The following is a 15153-nucleotide window of genomic DNA, read 5'->3' as shown; positions in this document are numbered from 1 at the left end:
AAAATAGAAATCCAGTTTCAACATATCGGATAACAAATGCTGTCACTCTTTCCCGAATTCCAACGAATCAGTTTATTTCCATTTTACCTCATTCATATTTAACTCAAATTATGCCGCTAATTTATTCTACGTGTTCATACGTATTACATGGCCTCAAGCGCTCTCAAATCAATACCGGGCTTTTTTGCAACTATCAGTTGGTGGTTGTTTATCAGTTACAACCCTATCTTACCAACAGAGTCAAAACTAACCAGAAATTATTATAAATATAACCTCAAGCTTCATATCCCAAACAACCTGAATTCGTCGGTCCCTTCAGTGCAATAGGAAATAACATCGAATAAAATGAGACCTCAGAGGTTTGAAATTCCCTTCAACACTGACAAGTAAGTTATATTTTGTTAGAATCGAGTCAATAGGATATTCAGAGGGTAAGTGAAAATTACCATAAAGCATTCTAATTAGGTTTCACAATTTTCCTATGAATATCCGGTCTGGATTCCGAAATATACACGGAATTATTAATACACTATTACCAATTTTATATAGAACGCATCACATGACTGAACTCTAATGCCTTCTGTCATAATCTTGTTTTTCTCAGCTTGCTGAACGCTGACAGAAAAGTAGTGGTGGTGTCCGTGTTTGGAAAATCTCATTTTCGTGCTAAGGGATGCAAAACAGAAATGCTCAGTTCAATACTCCAAACGGACTTTCTCAAGGAACCGATGCTCAATGAAGAAGACCTGGTAGATAAAGCTATGCAACTGTGACACCGATTCTAAAAAACATTCAATATGTGTGTTTCAATTCTGTATTTTGCAGTGCGAGATTGAAGGATATCATGACACACGAGACCGTGTAGTTTACCTGCATCTCAGGGGCCTGCTGGATACTCACACGCTCGTCAAAGCATACGATCGATTCATCAATAAGTGCGAGGGAAAAGATTTTTTGACCGCTTGGGCCCACATGAGAGAGAAATACTCCCGAGCCCTGCTTGTCTTATTTCATATTTCCCACATCCTCATACTCACGCATCCAACGCACAGCTTCGACTATAGCTATGTTCACTTGTTTAGAGCACTGGATATGATAAGGTGCGTGAAACCTAAAGCTGAAAAATGATTCATGTTTCGTAGTTTCAATGCTAGCATTGACCTATTTCAACAGGCAAAAAGTCTCAAGTCAAGTGGGAGAAATTTTGAGCGGGATTTCAAGACTTCCAAAGGACTGGATAGCCAACCTCAGGCCCTGCTCTCCCAGAGTGCTTTTTTACTTTGAAACATGCCCTACAGTGTTTCGGGACTCAGAAGGTGGTAATATCAAAAAGCTTGAGCATTCACTGGAAGATCAAATATATCATATATTACGGAAAAATCGAATAGTGACCAATATCAGGTACAACCATCATTGGGTGGCTCATAGATTAATAAAAAACTAACAGGTAGTGGAAATATCTCTCCCAGCTTATGAATTGAAATTTTTCTAGTACGAATTCACTGTTTGCAATCCCAGCTAATCAGGAATTTGTATATGTTCACACTGGTTCAACTGAGTCAGGGGATATTTTGGGTCATATGGCCAGAAAACTAATTCAGAGCTGTAAAGTGAGTTCCGGTGGTGATACTTCTAGGAGCTTGGCCAGCATAGACTCTGTATTTCCAGCCAGTGATTCAGAATCTGGTAAACAATCAAACTTTAATACCTGTCTTATCAATACCCTTAAAATTAGCTACTAACATGAAAAATCTGTATTCAGACGTACATACCTTCAAGGCTTTCCTTCAGCAGCACATAAGTTTAGCATTTGCCAGAGGTTTTGACGATAATGTCGGCCGACACACGGCACCAGCTCACTTTCAGGTAACCAGAAGTTTCAAGTTAATAGTCGATTCTAGACATTTTCGAATTCAAATGATTAGAATGATTATAATATTTTTAAACAGATACCAACACTGTCCTTGTTTTTTGAAGTAGCTAACAAGCTCATGGGTTTTTTCGTGAAGGGGACAGACAAGGAAATCTTTGCTCTGCATGGTTTACTAGACACTGATGTAAAGTTCAGCAAAAGTAGATGCAGCAAAGTGTTACCTAGAGCATTGCAAACCTACCAAGACGGTCTTCCGCAACATTATACCAGGTTCAACAAAATTTGATTTTTATTTATCTAAGATGAATAAGAGCATAAAGATCCAGTTCTTCTATCTTGAACTCTTTACAACCTGCGAATTTTCAAAGGGCATATCACGAGACTAAACTAGCTCATGCGATGACAGTCTTTGAAATGCACGCCCGTGGCCCATTGTTCGAAGAGTTTAGTGAGAAACTGCAACAAGAATGCGACAAACACTGGCGAGCTGGCAGACAAATGTGTGAGGTCCTTTCATTGACTGGAAACCCTTGCACTAATCCTATCCATAAAGGTGGCAGTGAAGGTGCCGGTGGTGGGGAGCAGTGCGAGCCAGTAGAGGATGATAGGTAAATTGGCAAGTCATATTATCTGCAGCAACAGTGGTCGATGACCTTTTTCCTGTTTATCAGAGATTTAGCAGTTATGGAGCACAGCAGTGGTGTGAGATATGTGTGCGCCTGCAATTGCGGCAGATGCCAGGGACCAAGAGAAGATCCTTTCAGCTTGAGACAGGCAAATTACGACTACTTTCAAATGCTTGCCAAACAATGTGGATGTGCCCAGCTGGAGAATATACAGTTTCCGGTTTTCCAACCCAGTATACATAACTTCAGGTTAATTGCCCTACCTCTTTCGCTTCTTCTTATAGATCCTGGGGGGTGACTTTTTTCTTCAATTTTCAGACCAGCCCAGCTGTTCCCCACAACGAAACGGAAAGACTCTTTCAGTCGTATAGAACTTTCAACTCCTCAGGGACAGACGCAGGCCTGCAGTTTGGGAGTGAATACATCGCATGGTGAGTAATTTTAGTTTCGTCAGCGAGTGAGATAATTGCGATAATGCATCCTAGATCACATATTTCACTATTTAAGTATACTTTATTATTTCTATTTGTTTTTTTTTCCTGATGTTTACTTTTTGAAACAAACAGATGACGTTCCAGTGTTTGGTAGTGGACAGTCTGCGCCTGCTAGTGATCCGATAGGTGACGACCATCAGAGGCTGAGTAATAAAACCAGTCTTACTCCAGGCGATACGTTAGACCCCCATGATTCTCATGATAAAGTTGTGATTCAAGTATGTGACATTGACTTGGAACATACCAAAGGTTTGATTTTGAAGTGATAAGAAATATTTCCTAAATTCATTACTTTCATGTGTTCACTTTTTGTTTTTTTACAAAAAAACTTGATCTCATTTTGCGGGAACAGGACCTCTTCGCTGTGTTTCTCCAGAGGCTAATGACACTGAAGCTTCAGAAAAATTTCTAGTACGCCAGCCATCCACAACGGAGTATCTGCCAGGAATGCTACATACAGAATCCCCTGTTGGTCTTTTGCCCCAATTTTCAAGCTGGTCTCTTGTCTGCCTGGGGCCGAGCAGTCTATATTCCCACAATTTGGGTCTTCAACATCAAGCCGGTGTTTGTTCTACGTCAGCATTTCTGCTACCATGGGATGTCACTGTCAGGTAAGAGTGATGAAGTTATTAAAAGGATGATGCTAACTCAGACTTATTTTTTATTATTGAATCTTAAAAAAAAACTGTATCGCAGATTGGAGCACCAAAAAGACAGGGGATCCCTGTGGCCAATGGTTGGTGACAATCCCAACCACGGCTACAACCGTGGAGGAAAAAGCTTCCAGAATTTGAATTCCATACGTGGCCGGAAGTCCAAGGGAGGCAAGGAATTCGTTGTAAAAATATTTGTTGGCGTTGAATACGAGTGTCCGCGCGGTCACAGATTTATGGCATCTGCTCCTGACAAAGTTCTCAAGGCCACTGGAACTGGTATCGTTAAGGACAGTGGGAACAAAGTCACTTCAAGCACCGCCGATATGCCTCTTTACTTTCCTTGCCCATGCAGGTAGTTTTCATCAATTAATCTCCACGTTTTTTCTATTCAGAAGTCACCATCAAGTTATGCATCCAATATCCATTATTACAGACAAACAAAGCCATTGATTGCTCAGCTGATGAGGATACACGTAGTAACGCCCAAAGCTCCAGTGCACGTCACGCTGAATCCACGCGTTCAACCTGGTCCACCGCCATGCCCGATTTTCGTCACCGGTTGTGAGGAACCCATCAAATTATCACAGAGTGCCTACTGGGTTCTCCGACTCCCGTATCCTTTTTTGACAATTAATTTCAATTTTGATAAAAGATGAGTGAGGTGAGTGATAAAAGATTCTCGATCAATGTTTTTATGCTTTGCAATCATGATCCTTAACAAAAAAATTCAGGTATGTTTACATGGGAGAAAAAGGACCATACTTAGCACCTAAAGAACCAGTACCAATAACTCATGGTAGACTACTAGCTGGTATGTACGGCATAAGTGAAGTTTTACCAGAAAAAAAATGATTGAACCTCTGTTCTCATCCATGGAGGAGCCAAGAATTTTTTTGGACGATAATTAACGTGCCTAACTATTCAGCAATGACAAATGTCCGGGTCGAATGAAATGGGATCGTTAAGTACGTCTAGGATACTCCAAATAAGCGTCATCGGAGGTATGATTAAACAGAGCTTTGTATACGGTATTACTACTAGGGTGGTTGTTTCTCAAATGTTACAGTCTTGTGAAATCATGGTTTAAAGTGACAGTTTATTGTACTAAGCATTTACATGCGCAGGTTCGTAATAAGAACTAATTTATTGGTCTGGCATGATTAAATGTTTTCGTACAGTCAAAATAAAAAATATGTATGTTCGAGTTCTCTGTATAACAATGCAACTAAAACAATAATTAATGAGCATAAACAATTTATTTTACATAAGAGCAAATACTCTGACATCAAAAAAGCAATAATAAACGACGATGTATAATAATAAATAAAGTATGAAATGTAAATAATGGGTATTTACAAACATGTAAGTGGCAAAAAAGCTATAACAGAGACAAAGTAATTCTTTGTAATCTTTTGTAATGTCTATCCTGTAGTGCAGTCAATCATTTCGAAGCAGCGCAACAATGGCATCATTCTTATTATACAACTCAATCGTATCACCTTTCCTAGCAGTTCTGCTAACAATGATTCGATCTGACACAGCAGAGCAACACTAATGCCAGAATTCTTTTTCGTCTTGCAACTCTACGTAGAAATCATGGAATGCACCGTGGATTCAGTATTTATATTTTTATATACTATATATATTTATATATATATTGTTGTATATATATAAATAGATATACATATATTGTGATAATTCGACTATAATATTCTTTAACTAAGTCCCGAAATAGTTATTAGTAATAGGACAATTCTAATTAACAACGATCCTACGTGCTACAGTAAGATTATTTTTTTTCATCATTTTTTTTTTAAGAAATTGTAACGATTGGTAATAATACGTAGTCATGTACAACTTGCTAACGACGCCATAATTCATTCACTGGCTGTCAAATAATCGAGTCAATACTGTACGTATAATGCTTTCAAATTGCACCAGCTTCCCAAGCCAGGGCAATTGAAATCGACGACACGAGATTTCTTTCTTGTAAATCTGGAAATGCAGGACCCATGTTTGCCGGATGGTACATATTTGGTGTGAGTCACTGACAATACAGACACAAAAAAAAACGCTGCTTTATTCTATTGGAATGTTTTTTCCACTAGCAAACAAGTAAAGGGTATTGCCTCCGAGGCCTCAAGTTTTTTAAAATTCATTTATTCGCGTTTCTTTTCTCCATCAGAGGTCATTGATTATTATAAATAGAATTTCTAAAAATCCAAGGTACCCTTAGCCCACAACTTCAGAGTGTCGAGCAAATTTCTTTCAGACTACCATTGGCAAGAGCATCTGTACAATTTGATTAGCATCAAGATTTGTCCTCTAGGATCGGAGAATTTGGCCATCCTTGATTTCCTCATTCTATTTGTTATTCCGATTTACAGCCAATACGCCCATGAAAAAACACGGGCTCATAATATTTATGTTCTCAGAACGGCAGGACATGCATGCATGGGTAGCTTCGTCAGGTTCGAAGATCATTCAAAGATATTCATTGGCATTCTTGATTTATAAATTCTCATAAAGTTTTTCTCGACTTAATACTAGTAAATTAATCTACTGTGCAGGGGGTTGGGGCTCGCCGGGCAAGTTTGGGTTTGGATATGGGGGCAAAAAAGAGTAATTCGGGTATGGCGGTGGTGGTGGGTGAGGAAAAGGAGGGTAATAATTAGTTGGATGAGTGGGAGGAGGTGGATAGGCCCGGTGCATGTAGGGGTCAGCTGCCGAGGGCGGACCATGAAACGCTGAATAGACCCGGGCATACTCCGCGTCGTACGTGGGCCCCCCAAATGCAGGGTATCCAGGAGCTGCTGAATCATACGTATCATGTTACTCAATCAGCTCAAGATGTATGTTCTTTTTAAAGGGTTGCTACAAACTTTCCACTCCAGAATTTGCCTGTTTCTTTTAATACTCATGAACAAATATCTCCTAGTTCAGAAACAATTTCTTTGCCTTTATCAGTGCTTTCCAAAATTCCCCAAATATCCTCACCCTACAAAGTTTGTAACAACCCCGATGTCAGACTTACCACCAGCTGTATACGCTGTCGATGATCCAGGGGTGGCCGGATAATGTTGCGAATAAGCATCATAGGGCCCAGGGGGATAAGGTGCTGGATATCTGGTATTCGTCGAATGACTAAACGCTGTGGGAGCATGGGTCTCTTCCCTAGGTCGCGCTTCGGTCATAGGTGCCTTTGCCTTGCTGCTTGCCTTATTAGTATCCTCCATAGATCTTGCATTGACAATTGAGGGTGATGGCTGCTGGTAGGCGTTTGACGGGGTTGTGACGTTCATGGTTTCTTTTGGCTTTTCAGATTCAATCCTCGTCTCTTTTGCTGGATCTAGAGGAGGCCTAAGCCCTCCAGTTTGAGATGTGACAGGGGGAAGATATGCTCCGTACGGTGATGGTAGCGAACGAGCTCTGGGATCCGAATAGTCGTAATACCCAGAATACTGAGAGTAGGGATAAACTTGGGGGGCAGTTTCTGGAGCTTTTGGTGATATGAGATCCATTCTTTGCGTTGTTGACGCACTTGCGGATTCGTTCACATTTATTGCAGGCTCTAAGGCTGGCTGCACAGGCGTTGGATCTTCCAGAATAACGTCGTCGTTATTTGAGGTGTCCATCTGCGGCTTATGGCTTGGAAAATTGTGTCTATAATTTTTCAATGAGGGTTTTGCTAGCTCTGCAGCTGGCGGCGGTTGACAAATTTGTTCGTGGGATGGTGATGGGACTTCTTGAATTTCATTTTGCTGGCCAGGCATAGTCTGTGCGTCCTGGTTATTATCAGACGCGTATGATTCAGTCCGACTCTCTTTTTCCTCTGAGGGCTTCTGGGGTGTGGGGTCGGAGTCTGCATTAGAAGACCGGTTCGAGTCTGTCCTTGTGTACTCTGAGTTTGATCCAGCCTCAGCAACGACATCTTCCAGCCTCACTTCCTCTACCCTTTGCTCTGTCCTGAGCTGACTGTCGGAGGAGTTAGAATTATCACCAAGAGAGGACGAATCCATCGGTTCTTGTTTCACTCTAGGGAGCCGAGATAAAGACACCTGATTGGTAATGTTTACTTGGCTGGAATATGGCTTAGCTGTCGCTGTTACGACAGGCCTAGGTCTTCTCGTTGGTTCTTTATCAGAGAATGGCTTAAAACCAACACCACTGACAGACTTGCTAAGTGGCGGTCGACCAATGCCAGGAGAGGTTGATGATTTTGGAATGATCGATATTGCGGAATTGTTTCTCAATGGAAAACCAACTTCTGCACTCTGTTTTCTTTGCGAAAACGACGAAAGACCTTTTTTAGGCTCTTCATCCCGTTTTTGCTGATTTAACTTAAGAGCAGTTCTGATAGCGATAATTTTCCCAGACTCAAGTTGCATGTAAATGCCCTTGGGACTTTTAAGAACCATGACGCGTTGTCCAGCCTTTAATACTATACTGCCTTTGTCTGGTGAATTCGTTGGGATTACAACATCCAAAGGGAGCGTCATCTCCTGTGCGCTCATTCCCTGTCTTTGCCAGACTTCTGCTGGAATCCATCTACTTCCACCGACTGTTCGGGTAGTTCCAAGACCTTCTGCACCACGTTGTTGCATCGGTCTTACAGAGGCAACAGGCTTTGGAGTTCCTCCTGCATCTCCCCCTCTTATTGCTCGAATCTGTAGTCCACCTGCTCTGCTCGCTGTGTTTCCAGGTACGTAATTATAGCTTGGCCTAGAGCAGTTGGCTGCCATTTTCTCAAGTTCGTAGCCACGTCGTGCCAATCTTTTTTCAGCTTGACTCAGCTTTTTATCTTTTCTATCCACGAGAAGACTCTCATGCCTAAAAGGTTGCTTTGTCAGAAGGGAGGAGTGCCTTTCTAAAAGACTGTGCATCACAGGATCAGCGTAGCCATCTTTTGTTTGAGAAAAGTCCTGGACCTGACTATCCTCCTCCCAGTCCCAAGATAACGTCGCTGCCTCTTTCAATGAGAGATGGGCATCTGGGTTACACTGATCCACGACCCGATCAGCCATTCCCTGCTTGCTTATTTGGCGATCGTATATTTTTCTTTCCAGGCAATTGTCAGTCACCAACCTGTACACAAAGCAGGGCTTTGTTTGTCCATACCTGTAGACCCTGCATACAGCCTGTGTGTCGTGACAGGGATTCCAGGAGGCATCAAAGACAATCGCTCGATTGGCGCCAACAAGATTGATACCGAGGGAGCCAGCTCGCGTTGATACCAGAAATAGGTGAATCTTCGAGTTGGCATTGAATTCGTTAATTAGTTTTTCTCTTTCCAATGCACTGGTGCTTCCATCAAGTCGATAATAATTCACATTTTTCGCCCAGTCTTCGGTACGCCCGTCATCATGTTTCAAGCTATTTCTAGCCAGGAAATCCTCTACCAAATTCAGGGTGAAGAGCGACTGCGAGAACGCTAAAATCCGATCTCCTAAGCGCACTGCTTCCTCTAGGATGCAGAAGAAAATCGACATTTTGGCTGAAGCATCGATAAGCCCTGGGATATAACCTTTCATGAGCTCTGTTGCCTAGAAACAAAACATGAACAATTAATAAAAAGAGATTAAGATTGTCACAAGTTCGACTTACAGAAAAATTAATTATTTACCCAATCATAAGGAATTCCCGGGTCTTCTTTACCCCCAGGTGAACTCTTTAGGTCTTTATCCTCATCCTTGTTCAGAATTTCATCATCTGATTTATCTTCTCTATCTTTATCCAGCAAATCATCACGATCTTCTTCTTTGCCGGGATCTATTTGCCGTGTATTATGGATGTTGGGAGTAGTGAGCCCATGACCAACATTACGATCATTACCGTGGAGTTGTGATGATGATACACTTGATTCCCTGCGAGTTAGTTCTGTTGTGTAACTCTGGGAACTAGGAGCAATAGCCCGTGCTTGATTTTGGGGGGCAAGAGTACTAGCGTCCTTACAGTCTTCTTCGTAGCCACCTTTGGACTGTTCCTGACCAGGGTTTCGCACAGAACGGCCAGCCGACTTTCCATCATTATTCCCTGCGCTATCAATACCTGAGGTTTGATTGTACTCATAACGTTGATTTTGAAAACCTTGTGCTGGATAATAGTTATTCTGATATCGGCTAGCGACATTTCCAGTGTAATAAGGATCACTGCTAGTATTCTGCCGATAATTTTGCTGATTATAATTATTCTGTTGCCAGTAAGGATCCTCAGATTTAAACTGTGTAACTTGATTCCCATGCGCATTCCCAGTGGAATAATTTGTTACACTTTGTGGCTGTGCTATATTCGATGGTTGATTAGATGCAGGATTTGGTGTTCGATTTTGTTGATCACCGCTGTAATCGTGAGACTGAACCTGATTTTGTGGTCGTACAAAATTCTGGGATTGATTGTCCGTACGTGGAAATATCTGGCCACTCTGATTTGATGAATTCTGACTCTGTTGATTTGGCGGATAATTTTGCGTCTGGCTTTGCGTCGGGGCTGGAAAATTTTGGCCCGCAGACGTACCACCACGTGGGTAAATTTGTTGATTCACTGGATTAGATGCAGGTGTGTATCCTTGCACAGCATTTGCTGTCGGGTATGATGGATATTCCTGGATCGTTGACAAGTTGGCCGTTTGACTAGGTGGTTGGTTTTGATAATTTTGTCCATGATTTCCAACCTGTGAATAATTTGATCCGATGTTTGGGGTTGCTGCATAGCTACGGTTCTGATCCTGGTATGGGTAGCACTGTGCCTGGTATAAGCCAGAGGCATTGTAAGGATTTGCGGTAGAGTTTTGATCCGAACGATAATCAGAGTTATGTGAACTTGAAGGGTTGTAGTTCTGCATCTGACTTCCAGGGACCTGATCGGTATTTGAAGAGTAGTTTTGAGACTGGTTCTGGTATCCTTGAGGATGGTTGTACCCAGAACCTTGAGGAAAGGATTGGAATGAGGGATTTGTATATCGTTGCTGTCCCTGGTTACCATAAAATTCGCCATATTCTCCTTGCTGAGTGTTGTTTGTCCCTCGATAATAGTTATTCTGATCATTTGGTCGATAGTTTTGTCCTTGCCTACAATCATACTCAGCATTTCTGGAGTATCCCTGTGGGTAGGTGTTAGGCATTGTGGGATTCGAGTATGCAGTATTTTGTGGTTGCTGCATAGGGTAATTTTGATAGTTACCAGCAGGGTTGGGATTTTGGTGTCTATTTTCACCATCAGGGTTGTCATTACTAGAGGAAGACGAGGAATTTGGTTGCACGCTCGCTGCTGGCTTGTTCTTGACTGTTGCATTGTTGTTTGCTTTCTTTCCCTTTTTGGATTCACCTTTTGGCTGTCTTGCCTTGGTACGTTTTGTTCCTGGAGTTGGTTTTTCCCCCATTGTTTCCTCCAAATCCAAATCGTCCTCCTCATTAGCCTGCCGCTTCTTCAAAAAGTGATACAAAACATCAGGGTGATTCCATATTTTGCAACACACAGCAAATGCCTTTAGAGGATTTGGAACAGCTCGTGTTTTAACCACTTGTGTCATAAACGTGTCATAAAGTTTACGCTGGTGTGGGGTCATCCTGACAAGTAGAATATACTCCTCCTTACGAGGTAGAGAAACTTGGAGCACCGAATGTGATCTTCGCTGAACAAAACCCTCCAAAAGCGCATGCAGAACATGAGCCCTGTAACGCATCAGCCTTATATCCTGCGGTGTAGAATCTATACACTGTCCATTCTGTATCGGCCGTTCGAACATGTTGCAGAACTCACTTTTAGTACCAAGATAATTTGGTCTGACAAAGTCCACCATGCACCAGTATTCAAGGAGATTATTTTGAAGGGGATATCCAGTTAGAACGATTCTACGTTTAGTGCGCATTTGCTTCAGGGCAAGGCTGATACTGGCATGTGAGTTTTTTATGCGGTGTCCTTCATCACAGATGACAAGATCGGGACCAGGACTAACCAAAGCAGAGTGCATGTCATCGAGAAGTCCCTTATTTTTGTCATCCTCCTCCACGTCAACCATGTCTTTAAAAGCTTGTCCACGTTTTCTTTTTGCCTTGTTTGGCTTTTTGAGGGATAGCTGTCGGTACAATTCATAACCAATTAAGAGCACCCCTCCTCTTCTTTTCCAGTCTTGAATGACCCGTGCTCTTGCAGCCATGCTTTTATGAGAATCGTTCAGAATGTGCAACTGAAAATGTCGTGGTCTGAGCTCTAGCCCAATTGGAGAATCTACGCAGTACGGCGTTTTCACTTTATCGAGTTCTTTTTTTTCAGGAGATTCTGCTGCTGGATCTTTCAGCATTCCACCTTCCTCTTCTTTTTTGAAACTTTCCACACCCCCCATGACAGCACTTTCCATTTTCAATCCAATGTCTACAGGCTGTCCAAATTCCTGTTTGATTTCTCTATCAGCTCCCATCACATTACATGGATAGTTGCCTGGATACATGGAGCTAGGTGGTGGAATACTTTTCATCATACCTTGGCAATCAAGCTCAGGTTTAGGGACATCTTGATCAAAAGTAGGTGGAGGTGGTGCAGGATGGGCACCATACATGATATTCATGGACATATCATTGTGGTAGTGTTGACTTGTATGAAAATTCTGCTCACTGCTAGAGTCCTTGTGGATATTTTCTTGAGCTCTGCATTGCATATTATAGGAATTGCCTTGGTGAGGAGCTTGGCCATCCAAAATAGGTTGAGAACAGGAATTGTCTTGAGGCATCCTTGGAACAAAGTCATTATTCACCTGCATGCCAGATAAACGTGTTGGATCAGTCTGTGCTCCATTCTCTTCTTTCATTTCTGGTTTTACATCGACCTGTGGATCAGTCTTTTGTGTGGTCTGATTATCCGAGGAGAAAGAAGCCTCATATGGGAGCCACATATTGAATTCTGCAAGCCAATTCTGCAGTGTGTTAATGGGCATTATGCAGAGCACAGTTTTTGCTGTTGTGCATCTAAAGAAAACGTCACAAAAGCTCGCCACTTGGAGAGTTTTTCCAAGCCCCATACTATGAGCAAGTATACATCCAAATCCAGAGCTCGTCTTGTACCTCTCAATACTTTCCACAATGTTGTCATACAGAAATCTTATTCCTCCAATCTGATGTGGTTTAATGATACGTGCAACTTGAGGAGCAAGAAATACATCCGGCTCAGTTTCAGGGTGACCAACATTAACTAAAACTCTGCCGTGCTCGTCAGGGACATTGTAACGATCATTGGTATGCATTCCAGAATTTGAGGGGTCATCTTCATTGTCAGTCTCCTCCCCACCACTTGGATCACTTAGTACAATACAATCATCATCGGAGCTTTCACTGGAGCTTGATATTGTCACAACATCTTTACCTTTCGCAGGTTTCTGGATCCAAGGCATTCCAGAAACTTTTCTCAGTGTATGCAGCTGTTTTTCCTGCAGTACCTCGTCTGTCTCTGGTTCAGACATTTCTGATTCAGAACAGTAATCAGACCTATCAATTGGTTCTTTTTTTGGGACAACTGGAGAGATGCTCACAGACGGCGTCATCATCCGAATCCTCTGCTGTAGTAAGTTTGTACTACTTGAGCGGTTTGCTACCTTGGAAATGGACGTCTGAATGCCAGGCATGGAATTTCTTCCCTTTTGCCAGCGTGCAGCTTCAAGAGCCTTTTTATGTTGCTGTTGTAGTAGCAGTTGTTGTTGTTGTTGTGGTTGTTGCTGTTGATATTGTTGTTGGTGCTGTGGCTGCTGCTGTGAAACTTGGACTGCTGCCGAATTATGGGTTCCTGATCCTGAACTGGAGCCCGACCCTGATCCGGGACCAGAATTTACCTTAAGAAGAACAGTATTTGGCAGTCGCACCTGAGATGATGGAGATGGGGATATAGTAGTTCCACTTTGGCCTTGTTTCCCTTGCAACAAACTTATTACACGAGTTTGAGTCTTGCTGTTTTGTCTGTTGATGGCTATCTGCCGTTGCACTTCTCGAATGATTCTTTGCTGCTCCTGGACTCGTCTAAGTCGTTCCATCTCCTGTCTTTGGGCAGCAAGTGTTGCTTCGTCCAGCTGATTCTCATCCATGACTTCCCTGATGTTGCGTCTCATGTTTGAAATTTTTTTCTCAACTTTTGTTTCACACTCTGTACCTGAACTATCACTCTGATCACCTTGTTTCTGTTTCTTCAATGCAGAATCGATATCATCTGGATCGCACAGTCTCTTGCCCCCTTCTTCGTCATTGTCCACAATACCTTCTATCTTATCAATATCATCTTCGTCAATTTCTTCCTCATCCATTTCTTTTGACACTGATTTACCGAGAAGATCTGCCTCTGTCACTTCCTGTCCCTCTATTGGCGCTCCTTTGAGATAAAAACATTTTGTTGTAATTCTAAGAAATTGTTTTTGTGCAATTTGGGTTTAACAAAAATTGAAAAAAATGCTCAAATTCTTCTCGATGATTAATACGAATTTAATGCCAGAAATCATAGAAGCTCAGTACTGCGCGGATTTTGGGTCTCAGTTAAATTAAAATATATATAAATTACTTTCTATCATCAATGAGTAACTGATCACAGTGGGTTATTTATATCCAAGAATCTAGATGGCCTAGATCATCCACCAAAAATCTTCTAAATATCTGTAAAAACAAAGGCAATGAACAGAGACAAATCTCTATTTTATCGAACGTACAACAGAACATTTAACAACGCTAGTGGACCGCAAATTATTAAAGTTATGTGGCTTGTATTTATGTTATGTATTACGCAAACAAAAATCAGAATAAAGAGCAGGGGATCAAGCCTGCCTTATTTAAATCACTTTCATAGAACTAACCTTCTAGTGGTAAACTATCCAAAATGTTAACTGGCTCAATATCTTCATCCTGACACAAAGAATGTTGCTTTTCAGGATCCAGTCTGACACCAATCTGGCTGTCAATGGTTTCATCGAGGTCCATATCATCTCCTGATCCCTCGGATTGTATGTGCTCCATTTCATCCTCAGGGAAGAGATTGTGCCTTTTTTCTTGTTCACCATCAGAAGACTCACCACCTGATTCCTCAGAGCTTTCCTCCTTTGCAGGAGGATCAGCTGGCGAGGAATTTGAGACAGGCAACACAACCGGGGCTTCAGACTGCTCTTCAGAGTCTTTTAAACTTCCGCCAGGATTAACACGCTCAATTGTGACATCTCCTATTCGAGTGAGGAAACTGTCCATGTCAGAATTTGACATCTTATGAGCTGGATCCTCGTCCATAACTGTTAGTTCTTAAATCATTTCTTCAGAAAAATTTGACTGGGGGGAAAAAAGGAATGACGATTTTGGGAAAAGATGGGTTGGGGGGACAAAAGATCAGTGGCAATGTCCTGATGCTCTTAGTTGTGATTGAAAAACGTTGTCACGTACGATGACTTCCCAAGTCGTAACTGTCAGAGAAAGAGACTTGAGTGCTTGGATGTGTAAGGATAGGAGAGATATAATAATTGTTGGGACGTTTCGCCCCGATAATCCGTT

At 41.9% G+C, this 15153-nt stretch overlaps 2 protein-coding genes across 4 annotated transcripts; one reads left to right on the top strand and one right to left on the bottom strand.

Annotated features, from left to right (window-relative positions):
• Nucleotides 1-227: 227 nt before the first annotated feature.
• Nucleotides 228-4994, top strand: LOC105683702 (nonsense-mediated mRNA decay factor SMG8). Its single transcript, XM_012396477.3, has 15 exons — nucleotides 228-386; nucleotides 605-749; nucleotides 826-1100; nucleotides 1174-1401; nucleotides 1493-1686; nucleotides 1763-1866; nucleotides 1950-2143; nucleotides 2242-2481; nucleotides 2545-2748; nucleotides 2818-2930; nucleotides 3066-3242; nucleotides 3346-3604; nucleotides 3690-4001; nucleotides 4083-4262; nucleotides 4381-4994. The coding sequence occupies exons 1-15, from the start codon at nucleotides 346-348 to the stop codon at nucleotides 4499-4501; spliced, it is 2787 nt and encodes a 928-aa protein (XP_012251900.1). The 5' UTR covers nucleotides 228-345; the 3' UTR covers nucleotides 4502-4994.
• Nucleotides 4726-15086, bottom strand: LOC105683701. Of its 3 annotated transcripts, none has more exons than XM_012396475.3 (4): nucleotides 14472-15086; nucleotides 9273-13996; nucleotides 6684-9192; nucleotides 4726-6462 (listed from the first exon to the last, which is right to left on the bottom strand). In XM_012396475.3, exons 1-4 carry the CDS (start codon nucleotides 14893-14895, stop codon nucleotides 6209-6211), a joined length of 7911 nt encoding a protein of 2636 aa, XP_012251898.2. In that variant the 5' UTR covers nucleotides 14896-15086; the 3' UTR covers nucleotides 4726-6208. The 3 variants fall into 3 exon arrangements, with proteins under 3 accessions (XP_012251898.2, XP_012251899.2, XP_048505727.1); XM_012396476.3 differs by having other exon boundaries at nucleotides 4726-6459; XM_048649770.1 differs by lacking the exon at nucleotides 14472-15086 and adding an exon at nucleotides 14183-14257.
• Between the last annotated feature and the right edge of the window lie 67 nt (nucleotides 15087-15153).

The sequence above is a fragment of the Athalia rosae genome, chromosome 1 (genome assembly GCF_917208135.1).
Source record: "Athalia rosae chromosome 1, iyAthRosa1.1, whole genome shotgun sequence".
Classification (NCBI taxonomy): Eukaryota; Metazoa; Arthropoda; class Insecta; order Hymenoptera; family Athaliidae; genus Athalia; species Athalia rosae.
Note: the sequence above shows the minus strand (reverse complement) of the source record. Positions and strands in the feature narration are given on the sequence as shown.